This window comes from Venturia canescens, chromosome 4, assembly GCF_019457755.1.
Source record: "Venturia canescens isolate UGA chromosome 4, ASM1945775v1, whole genome shotgun sequence".
Taxonomy (NCBI): Eukaryota; Metazoa; Arthropoda; class Insecta; order Hymenoptera; family Ichneumonidae; genus Venturia; species Venturia canescens.
In genome coordinates this window covers 9,550,679-9,562,895 of record NC_057424.1, presented here as the reverse complement: position 1 = coordinate 9,562,895, position 12,217 = coordinate 9,550,679, and the positions used below count along the sequence as shown (strand labels likewise).

General features: G+C 35.1%; 1 protein-coding gene and 1 long non-coding RNA gene across 11 annotated transcripts in view; one reads left to right on the top strand and one right to left on the bottom strand.

The window, feature by feature from the left end:
- wde (windei) overlaps nucleotides 1-9,547 on the top strand; it is a 26,377-nt gene extending 16,830 nt beyond the window's left edge. For all 6 annotated transcript variants that reach the window (XM_043417208.1, XM_043417213.1, XM_043417212.1 and 3 more), the window contains 10 exons: nucleotides 25-389; nucleotides 1,723-1,986; nucleotides 2,392-2,775; nucleotides 2,884-3,001; nucleotides 3,475-3,659; nucleotides 4,221-4,310; nucleotides 5,516-5,629; nucleotides 5,957-6,056; nucleotides 6,134-6,303; nucleotides 8,180-9,547. In XM_043417208.1, the coding sequence (XP_043273143.1) occupies nucleotides 25-389; nucleotides 1,723-1,986; nucleotides 2,392-2,775; nucleotides 2,884-3,001; nucleotides 3,475-3,659; nucleotides 4,221-4,310; nucleotides 5,516-5,629; nucleotides 5,957-6,056; nucleotides 6,134-6,303; nucleotides 8,180-8,275 (1,886 nt within the window). In that variant the 3' untranslated portion in view covers nucleotides 8,276-9,547. The remainder of the gene's footprint in view (nucleotides 1-24; nucleotides 390-1,722; nucleotides 1,987-2,391; nucleotides 2,776-2,883; nucleotides 3,002-3,474; nucleotides 3,660-4,220; nucleotides 4,311-5,515; nucleotides 5,630-5,956; nucleotides 6,057-6,133; nucleotides 6,304-8,179) is intronic.
- Nucleotides 7,613-12,217, bottom strand: LOC122409561 (uncharacterized). Of its 5 annotated transcripts, none has more exons than XR_006260728.1 (3): nucleotides 12,086-12,217; nucleotides 9,706-9,995; nucleotides 7,613-9,613 (listed from the first exon to the last, which is right to left on the bottom strand). It is a non-coding gene; the product is annotated as an uncharacterized lncRNA (long non-coding RNA). The 5 variants fall into 5 exon arrangements; XR_006260726.1 differs by having other exon boundaries at nucleotides 9,706-10,594; nucleotides 12,086-12,184; XR_006260727.1 differs by having other exon boundaries at nucleotides 12,044-12,144.

The following is a 12,217-nucleotide window of genomic DNA, read 5'->3' as shown; positions in this document are numbered from 1 at the left end:
TTTTCTTTTTTTTTTTTTTTTCAGAATACGAAAATGTCAGACAAAAGAGAAAAACAGCTCAAAACGCGGAGGAGATGATAAGAAAAGAATGTTTGGCAAACACAGATTCGGAGTCGAACGATAGTTTGAGTAAATTCATCGTGATAACTCACAAGCCAAACAATAATTCACGTGCTACCTCACCGCCCACGCTTAAACGTAATTACGTCGATGATGAGATCAAATCCGAGGGTACAGCTACGAAAAAATTGAAATCGGATGTCACGTTGAACGGCGATATTTCGACGAAGAGCGAATCCGTAGAGTCGGAAACGAAACAAACTCTTCATAGCGTTCGTCAATTTTTTCGTCGCGAAGCCAATGGCAGTTTATGCAAGTTGAGGCAAGAGGTGAGCATACAACAATATTTGTTACGAAGTCATTTTTAGTTCTGGAAAGCTCAAAAATGGAAGGTGAACCACTGTATAAAATGATAATCACTCTGAAATGAAACCCTTTTTTTCTGTATGCTTTTCGATTCAAATTCCATAGTCCTCGAGTTCTGCTAATTCAACGATTCTCCAAGTTTCAACTTTCAGCCAAAAAGAGAACAAAAAAATGCTGCAAATTGAAATTTGCAAATTGCTTCCTCAAGATGATCAAGATGCACGATGCTCAAAGTTTCCTCTATGAGGTGCTATATTTATCATTTTGGCTTCCTCATAGAGGAAACTTTGAGCACCGTGCTCAAGATGTTGAGCACGGTGCATCTTGATCATGTTGAGGAAGCAATTTGCAAATTTCAATTTGCAGCATTTTTTTTGTATACAAGGAAATAATGTAAATACATTATTTTCTCTGCCTTCTTTTACGAACTTTAATTTATCTCTTTGTATAAATCCATAAAAAACAACTGAATGACGAGCCATCAGAAAAAACAGTTTGCAACTTTCAATTTTCATTGTTTTTTTCTATTTACACTGAAATTAAATAATTCTGACAACTTTGCTGAAAAGTATAGAGGAAGTACAGACTTATACATAATATCTTACAAGATTTCCAAAAATTGAAGCGGTTGGACGATTTTTTGAAAAATTCATATTTTCGTAAAATTCAAAATGTCATAAAATTTGAACCACTCAACCGATATTCCCCAAATTCAATACCAACCTTCCTATTATGATAGTCTATTTATAAAAAAAAAATTCTTAATAAATCTCTAAATTTTCGAAAGTTAGAGCGTCGACACCCTTTTTATGAAAATTTCAAAACGTCGTCAGATTCGTGATTTTTTACAAATTCTGACAAAATTATCAGAGAGTGAAGAGCTTGTATAGATTAACATCTGTGTAAAACGGTAGCCCTGTATCTCAAACCGTTTCCGAGTTATAAGCGTTTGAATTTTGCAGTGCCATAACACACACACATACACACACACATCCGGACATTTTTTCTAGATATGATTTTTCGATGTTTTGGAACATTTTGAGCACATTGACATTGAAAACTGGAAAAAAAAAATTTTCATCGTCTCGATGAGGAAGCAAAAATCAGTAAAATTTACGATGCCAGCAGAATTCACAGTTGCAATTTTTTACTTCCTTAATACTTGATTATCAACTTTGCAATTCTCGAGAAAAGCTGTGTGAATCTCTCGATGACTGCAGAATAAAGATGGCTTCTTGGAAGTTTAAATAATGCCAATACAATCGTCCTTTTTATACCTTTTTTACTTTGAAATAGGATTTGGAGGAACTATTGATACAAAAAATCGTTGAAACTATAACAATGAAAGGCGAGATTGGGAAATTGCGGGAGCAAGCCAAAGTTTCTGAAAGAAATCAAGAAGCCACGCGACTTAAATGTCAACAATTGGCCAAACAGGTCAAAGACTTCGAGATGGTATTGAGTCGTTTCAAAGCGGATCTACGATCGAACCCCGACTCTAAAACCGTTGTACCTATTAAAATCAACCGTTCCGTTGGACTTCAAGTGAACTTTGTCACGGTAAATTATTCAATCAAACGTTCCATTATTCTATTGGATAAGATAAAAAATTATTAACCTCTAGAGGATCGGAAAACCGATATATCGACTCGCCCTGTGATATGACCTTTGTATGTAGCTGATACGTGATACCAGACACTAATTTGGGCACTTTTCGAAGGCGATTTTAACTCTCAAATCCCGGCCATCTAAAGGTTAAACTACATTTTTGTTACAACGGTTAAAAATAGAATGAAAAAAATTCATTTACAATCGATTTTGAATGGATATTTTTTCAATTCGAAAATTATTATTTTTAACAAAATTCCTATTGAGCCTATTGAGACTAAGGGGACTTTTGTAGTCCCCTTTAGTCGATTACTGAAAACAATAAAAAATGTGATTCATCCATAACGATTCGTTTAGGATCATGGAATTCAGAATTTGCGCCAACTGCAACAAGCACAAAAAATTATCGCTGGAACAACGATGAACGGAGTGATCGCCGGACAACAGCAGCAACAATTTCAACAACAAAAACAACCAGCGCAACAAGTAACACAACCACAGGGAGAATCCGTTGCACCCGGAATAAAACGAACGGTGAAAGTTCGCTCACCAAGAAGACCAGAGAATTCGACTAGTTCACCTGTAATCAGCAGTGTATCAACCCCCGTCAATAGTCCGCACGCCTCAACGATAACGCCAGCGGCTCTTGTCGTTACTAAAGCTGCTTCGGACTCCAGACCGTCGGTTACAACGGCAAATCAACAGCCACCCGTCCTTAGTTCACAGCTCTTGGCATCTAACGTAAGTTACGTTTCAAAGAATGGAAGTACTGAAACACACTACAATTGGAATTTGCCTCAATTTTAAACAAACGATTGTTAAACTCCTTCGTGGCTTATATGCTGACAGACTATTGTCGTTAACGGAACTGTGGCAAACCCAATTCGGCAGACAGCGGCGTTGCAGGCATCCAAAACGAAAAATAGTGACCTCATCGATCTTACGCAGGAGGAAGAAAAAACGAAAAGTGAGTATTTCAACAAGTGTTGAGAACAGTATAATTTTTTATAGCACTTAATGAACAATTTTATGTATTTTCCAAAAATGATTGAATCGGACCATTTAGGTATTTCTTCCACGGACCCGAATATTCTACAAACAATTGATTTTAAATTACAGTAAAGTAAAAGTGCATGCGAATAGATTGGCGAAATTTCTGGTCAGGTTATCGAACATTTAATAAAGAATTAAAACTTAAAAAAATCGTAAAATTTGTAAAGGAGATTACGGAGGTTCCATCATCACCACGTTTCTATTCAATAATTCGTATACTATATAATTCTAAACTCCCGATACAAACTGTCTCACAGATGAAAAAAAATGTAAGGGATTCATAGCGACGACAAAAATGAAGGTTTACCGAAATACCTTAAACAGCATCAATTTCTAGTTCTTAATAGTTTGTACGTAAATGACAACAATGTTTTAATTCATTTCCAGCGCCCGTGAACAACAAATCGACTGCCGCACATAATGAGACATCGCCCAGTGTTTCGAATGTACAAAAAATAGCTCCACGTTTTCATACGGTAATACAAACGATTCCTGGTAATATGGCAATAACCGCTCAGTCAGGAATCAGGGTTGTGCAACCGTCAAGTCAGCCAACACCGACCGCACTAGTAGTGAGTTCTATTTTTTGTCGTTGAAAAGTCAGCAAAGTGATGATGAAGTCTTTTGTTTTTCGTATCCGCTCTCTTCTCGGCTTCATTCCTGTTCTTAAACTCTGAGCATACTTAATTGAATTGATATACTCCAGTTGATTGGGAATATAATCGTGCATTTTGGATTGGCAGCGATTTATTTTCATTGGGTAGAATGTCAAAGTTGAGCGTGGAACTAACTAAGTTTTTGGGATCGTCCGGAAATATTAGTGGAAAAGTTCGATTTTTTTTTTGCGATTTTCGATTAGTCTCAGTCCGCAAAAATATGAAAAACTTTTTTCTTTTGCGAATAACTTTTTTTACATGATATTCATAATTAAAAAATTAGAGAAAAAAAAATTTTAATTAGGGATGCGAACATTATTGAAGCGTGAGAATTCTGTTACAGTTTTAGGTCGGAAAAAAACCCTTTGTTGCATTCTAACGAGCAAAACTTAAACGATTTTCAATGTCATTAAACTTTCACGTGATTTATAATTTTATATGATAATAATATTTATACGGTTAAATTTCTTTTTGCAGAATAACATGAATGCTCCTAGGCTAGCTTACGTTACGATGCAAAGTGGCATCGTTCCGAGACAAGTTGTTTTAACGTCAACTCCAACTCCAGTAAGATATTTAATTTTTCTATATATTTAAACAGGATTTGCCAAATATACAGTCACGTCCAATTGAAACGCAACACTTGGTTTCGACCCGATCTTGGGAGCAAAACGACTGATCCAGGATCAATGGTTGATGACCGGGAGTGGATGTTCTCAAAAAATTGGCTTACTCGGCGAAGGATCATCACCAAGATCATTCTTTGCTATGGACAAAATCACCCTAATATTTTTTGTGCCTCAATTTTAGGCCGAGTTATTGACCCTTGAAGCAAAACCGTTTTTCGGTGATATCTCGGAAATTAATCGGTCGATTACCATTAGACTTGACAGAAAATCATGAAAAATCATGCCCATGGTCTGGTGACTACCAATCCCGGAAGATGCCCTTGAAAAAGTGATCTCATACCCTTTCCAGTGCACGATGAGTGTGTCAATTTTTTGAGAATATCGACTTTCGGACGACATCGGGATGTTGCGTTTTGCAGTTTTTCAGAAACTCCGTTGTAAAATGTTCAGTTCGCGTCCGACCAGAACGAGACTAGGTTCATTCGAAAGCTGATAAAATTTACTAAAGAAACGGTCTTGCTCTAGTTTTGGAACTTTCACAGCCATTGTTGTTGTAAAAGTTAAAATCGAAAAAAAATCACCAATTTTCAAATTTTTAACTGCAGTGGTTTGTCCGTGAGAATGGTTTGAAAAACGTTTTGACGTCTTAAATGGACATATTCGCGTATGTCCATTCGAGTGCAGCAGAGCTCGCGCTGGCTTTTCTTTTACACTCTCGTTTTTTCTTTTAATACTTGGCGTCCAGCCGCTACCGCGTCTCTTGATAATGCGTAGCTTCGGGATGGACGCTGTTGAATTATCAGTGTGTTGCCAACGCTTCTGCAGTCATTCGGAACGATGACTACGCGTATATAAGGACTACCTGAGATCAGAGAGCTTCTGTATCGGAGCCCAGCTCTGGTGGTGCAAAACATAGTGTATGCGCGTCCATCCGTAAGCCACCCACAATAACTTTTACAACTGCCCTATTGTTTCTGAATCGGTCGTTCTGCGCTCGAGATCGGACTAAAAAACAAATGATGCATTTCAATTGGACGTGACTGCATATAAACGAATTCTCAAGAATATCCATCGGTTATTCCATCGAACGTAAAAAAAGAATTCGTTGTAGGAATTTCCATAAAATAACCAAATAATTTGCAGATTCGACCAGCACCGACGAACACCATAAGAGCGACGTTCCCGATAACTGGTACGATAAACAACAGTACTGTTCGTGTCATTCCTGCGACGGGAGCGCCACCGTTAATTTTCAAGGTTCGTGAAGTCGTACTGAAGTACACATCGATATGAAACATACCACTAAAGCCTAACCATTTGTATGCAAGTACTTCACTGGTGTCATGAACAATACGTTGGTACATTGAAAAACAAAAATTATAAATTTATCAGCAAGAAAAAGTCATTAATAATAAAAAGTCAAGTAATAAAAAAAGGTGAGGGCGCTCCGCTCATACGCTGACAGAACCTGACTTTATGGGACCGATCCTCTTCAACTAACGATCGTGCTTTTTTCAAAGTTTTGTTCAATTGTCCTCGAATGCTTATTTGAAATAAGAATACTTATTCGAATATTTATTTCAGCACCCAGCTGCCCTTCCAGAATCTTCAAACTCTATTTCAAGTCCATCCTGGAAACTTCCACCTCCGGCTCCTTCGTTAAAAATATCTAAAGTACCGAATGGTAAGTACAAGAGAACAAAGAGATATACCGATAGATTTCCAAACACGTTTTGCATATCTTTTTCCTCCTAATACCAGGAATCGTTTTATCTTGGAATATGGCGCTGTCAGACAAGTACGCAGAAATAGCGAGTTATCAATTGTACGCCTATCAAGAAATTTCTGGTATCGCACCGAGCTCTTCTTTATGGAAGAAAGTTGGCGATGTCCGGGCTTTGCCACTGCCAATGGCGTGCACCCTCACTCAGGTAATTGAAAAAAAAAAGTAATGAAAAAGTGCTGTCAAGTTATTTTATTTGTTGAAGCTTAATTATTTATCGAAAGTTTAAGGATGGACAATAGGGTGGTCCAGAAAAAAGTTGTTTTCCTATCATCTCAAAAGTTTCTAGAAGATATAACAAAAGTTCTCCTGCAAGGGCAGCTCCATATTTTGATTCTACGAGACGCTCAATGGATTTTTGTTTTTCCATGAAAATAACACGTAAAAATGGTTTTTTTCTGTTTTCTTCAAATAAAACCATTGAAAAATTTTTCCACCATTTCAATGAACATGTTTTTGTAGGAAATTAAATTCTCTACAAAAATGCTCTGATGTGATTTTCTTATAAACTTAATGGGTAAACTGTTATCAGACTTTGAATACGAGCAACTAAATTGAATCTAATCTACATGCTATGAATAGTTCCGGATTTGATGACTTAATAAATAAAAAGTTGCGTAAGTAAATACTTCATAACTATATCTTCCAATATACGGTCCTGCTCAAAAAATTGGGTTCACCTGTCAAAATTTCTGCCCACAGTAAAAGTTTGATAGCTCAATCAAAAATCAACGGAATCAAATTTAATAAAAGTCATTTTGAAGTGGATAAACCGAGCTTCCTTTTGCCACCTGGTAATATTTTTTACGAGTTTTTTTTTTCTGGCACGTACTTCGAAGAGCCGGCCTTTCGACAAGTTTTTGGTCTTCGTAAAATGACCATCTATCTTGTGGAAATTTTTTTCACGCCAGCTTTCAAGGATAGATTTCGAAGATAAAGCTTTTGCTTTATCTTTAATATAATTTTTAATATAAATCTTCAATTTTTAGAAAGGATCGTATAATTGTTTTTTTTAGCAAATTTATTCTGATTTTAGCTGAAAACTAAGAGTTTCAGAAACTGTGACGTATCTCAAAAAACATGGGGGTTCATAAAAAATGCCATAAGGATCAACGATTTTTTGGGTTCATGGATACACTTGTTATAATTATTTTATAATTTGTCTTTGAAATTTTTTGTTTCGATGTTCATCGTAAGGTCTTGATTGAGAGAAACTCGAGAATTATGGGGTTTAGGATAAAATGTTAACATAGAAAAGCTTTAAATTCATAATTTTTAACTCACTGATATTGAAAAAAAATTTTTATATAACGCAACTACGTTATATTTTTACGTGTTATTTTAATTTAATTTTTGTTATACCTCTTAGAAACTTCTGAGGGGATAGGACCGGAAAAAATATAAAAAATGTTTTTTTTTTGGACCACTCTAATGTACAAGCGAGTCGTACTAGTCAGTCAACAGTCTTTCACTATATTTTTTTAAAACAAATACCACGGTTATTCATACATAGCACAGTATCAATAAAAAAGTCATCATTTTTTTCAATAGTAAATAATGTTCAAGATGATTACAGAAAATATTTCATTTAGAGTCTTTTACATGATTTGGTAGTACATTGCAAAAAGTTAACGTTTGACGAAGATGCACGTAATTAATCAACAGCTTAGATCAGAGATCACGATAGCCCCACAAATACAGCTTCTTCAACTCAATATTTTTAATTCAGATGGGCGTTGATCACCCTATTTTAAAGTATGGTTACAATTCCTGCGATTCAATTCATATAATTAATGGTTTTAATCTTTGATATCTGATTTAGAAACATATCAAATTTTAAGTTGATAGGGTCACTAAATCGACCCTTATGCTTGGCAATTTTTCTCTGCGATTGATTGTTCGGGAATGATGAGAACAATGATATACCGTCGGAAGCTCAATTTTTTTTTTTATCATTTTGTGTTTGAAAATCCTTGAAAACATATGATAAATCTTTTGTGATAAACAAGAATATTATTTTGTAGTTTTCAGAAGGCAACAACTACTATTTCGCGGTGAGAGCAGTCGATAAGCATTCCAGACTCGGACAGTACAGTCAGCCAGGAAATATATCATTGTAACAATGAAATCTGTAAAAATGTTGAACAAAAAATGGTCTCTTTCAACTTCGGAGTGCCCGTCCCGGATTTTGCATTCTAAACACGTGGCGAGGATCGATAGACTGATAGCCTCATTTTTTCTTTCTTATTTTCCTTACTGGGATCATGAATTTTCATTGCGAAAAACATCATCATCCAAGTTTGTACATAATAATGTTGTCCACCGAATGGTGACAATCGAATTATGGAAGGATTCGATAATTTTGTTGCCCATTCTCAGTCCCATATTTCGTACAGGCCTTAAAATTCATCGTCCGTTGGAGAAATCATTAAATTAGTGCACATCACGAAATGGAGCCATATGCCGCGGGTTGTCTCCTCAACAAGTGCTACGGAAATTCGTTTCTTCCTGAAAGATATTAAACAAATATTAATTTATTTTCGTACCCATGATTACGTCCGGATTGACGATTATCAATATATAGTTTTCCCCTGTCTTCACTCCCTCTTTTCTCATTATCATTTACTGAATGAGGTAATCGTAAAATTGGCGCTAAAATCAAAGCGTTATTTTTTTTAAATGTCTGTTTCATGAATCCGTCGATATTTATGTTTCAAAGTATAACAATAAAATTCAAATCATCGGTACAAACTAACGTGTGGTTTACCCAAATTTTCGAAGGTTCGTCATTCCTCTTTCAACTCTTGTTTCATTGAACGATTCCGGATCAACCGATGTCCTTGAACGTGTAAGATATTTGAGAGGAAGTTTATATAAGGAAAAACATTCGAAAAAGGTTACATACGTTTCTAGTCCATTCTTTTAATGAAAGTCTTCGAATCTATTGCGAAGATTTTAAAGAAAACACCCAAAAAAACAGTCCGGTTACATATCAATTCAAGAGCTGTTGTTCATTGGCGATGTAAATTATACATTTTTCCTCTATTGCTGCGATTATCTTTTTATATCAGTTCTTCCGAATTTTCAACTAAAAACCTCTGCGTCATGAAATCATCAGTTTTTTTTTCTTTACATATTAGTATGAATTGCTCAATTTTTATATTTCGAAGTGGTGAATTTGTACAGTCGTGAGATCATTTAGATTTATTATTGTAGAGAACGTTTATCACTCCTCTGCAAAACAGACACATCTACAACATTGTGTATAATTTTGTCATTGATGTAAATATATAATAGTTGTAAACAATTTTAAAATAAGCGTGTAACACACAAAGTTGTCTCATTGTATTCAAGATTCGTCAAGATTGAAATATAGACAAGTTTTTTTGTAATTCTTTTTATTCTTGTCTTCCAATTATTTCGTATTCCGGATTGGACGTTTTTTGATAATGTCGCTTCTGAAATAGAATAGATTTTTTACTTTGAAATAATTCGTCTCATCAAAGCTTTTAGGAAAACAGAATTTTACCATTTTCCAATTTTTACTTACTCCACAATGAATCGGATAGAATTCAACCATTCGTTGCGGTTACGTCGCATACCGATTCTGAGGGATTATTATATTTTTCGGTATATCTTTTCCCACTGAGAAACGACGCTACGATCTGAAGCTTCGTCGGTAAGTCGCGTTATTCCCAAATTGTTTAAACTTGTTTTGGTAATTTTTTCTCTGTTGTAGAAGCTCTAACATGACAAATCGGCGCTCATGTTTATAGTAGAATAATGTGTACTAGAAATTCAAAGAGAAAACTTGGAGCGGAAGACGCTCCTCCAAATCAACTGAAATGGGAAACTAGAATTGAAACGTTGCTGTGAAACGATTTTATTAAACTTTTATGGGTATTTTAACTACAATAATTGAAGAAAAAAAGGTTTTTTTGGACAGGCGACTTGCCCCTCAAGACAAAATGTTCCAAGAAACGTCGAATCAATTATTACGAAATTGAATACAAAAAATCCGGAATGAATTTAAATCCGGTTATTTAAATTCATTCTTATGGTGGGCTCAACAAATATTTCAATGTTGGAATCGCTTTATAACCGCAAAGATCGTACATTAAAAAGGTCCGGTTCGAGAAGCATCACTTTTAGTCTAAGCTATAATTGGAACATTCCTAAAAAATAGAAGCGAAATCTCAAGCCTGTATCGCCCATAGCACAATGAAAAATTGACTCGTGTGTGAAGCAAATCAAAACAACATGGGCTCTATCTTTACGTCCATAAAAAACAACGAATTCCAGCGAGGAAACCGAACTTTTTCCTCATTCTGTTTGATTCTTAGAAATGGTTCCAATTTTTTTTCCTACTGCGGAAACGTAAAGCCTGAGTTTATTCGTATCCGGCCCATGATTCAGGTTTTTATTTTCAGCTCGCGATTCTTTAACAGTCAAATGAGAATTTTTTTTTAGCATATTGGAATATGGCGCTTGTTAAAAATGTTATTTTAATTTTAATAGAATGCATTAGTCGGTATATAACGCAACCGTGAGTGCGAGAGAGATGCTGCAAATTTTGATTTCGGAGATTCCGCAAAAGTGAGGTTAGTCGACTGTTTCATACTCTTAATGCAAAGTGAACAAAATCAAAATCTTCATTCTTTGATATTGCTCGAAATAATTTATTTTCTTGATACAGCACTCAATTGATTGACGAAATCACATTGCGTACAAAAGAAAAAACTAAAACTTTATCGTAAAACTGATTTGTGTTCGTGGGTTACAATCGAATGCAAATTGCTTTCATCTTACATAAATATCTATACATGCAACATGTGCTATTCACTCGTGGATATAAAGTAGCATTTTGTGGCTTCGACCTCAATACACCCGTGCCTTCGTTTTCGATATACATAATACAATATATTAAACTTATAAGTTTTCCTCGTTACGGAATAGTATCGGGGCGATCAAAGCTTTGAAATATCGATAATATGCAGGTTTTTGATGATTAAAAAGTCACTTATATTAGCTCGCGGTAATACTTTTCTAAGAGACGAATAATGAACCATGCAGAAGCTATAACAAAACAAATGATTTATTTTATTATTCAACGAAAAAAATCATTTGTAGTTTAGTCCGAACGTCCGTTGATAAATAATTCGATCATTGCGTTAAAAGAAATTCTAAGATTTCTATCGAAACATATAGCACTGCGAATACCTTGAGAGCTCAGTGAAAAAAAAAAAAAAAAAATAGAATCAATAATCAGGAAAAATAGTGTAAGGACTATCGATCAGCTGACAGGTCTTATCCGCTACGAACGGTATTTTATTGTTACATTGTAACGCTATATATATTGAAAGTGATGCGTTTCGTTTGGGCGTGACTGTATTATATTTGTAATTTAGAATTTCCATCGAAGCACATGGATTTGTTTTTAACTAATCTGTCAACGAAACAATACAATAAATAAAACATGATAAGAGAAATAAAAACGATAAAATGTACTAAAATAGAAGAGTCGACATATTTTGAGGTTAGCCATAAGATAATTGAGCAGTAGCGAGAATTCGATTTGTTATAAAATAAAACCGATGCAAATAGCTGCCACACAAGGAAATGGATGTAACACGGTATATTTAGATTTTGACACAATATTAGAATTGCATTGGAGTTTTCTCAAACGAAATAATCAGAACTGAACAAGCACAGTCGATCGCTTGACTAGCTGCAACAAAATATACCTTGAAATAAAAAAGGCGAGATGATTTTTATTCAGCAGCTCATCTGTATGTGATCTTTGGTGTGTACGAAAAACAAGAGGGTGGGGGAGGGAAGAAAACAAAAAAACAATATATGGGTGAAAGTATAGTGTATTAAAGTCGTACCGAGTGGTATTGAGTGATAGTGGTATATTGAGTGACTTTTACCTATGGGTGGTTTAGTCGACTCAACACTTTATAACGAATTTACACGTATATATGTGGGAATATATGGACAAGTGTATATACGTAAAAATATTGGCTTGTGCGAGAAACCATCCTGTTCCGCGAAGTTAAAGC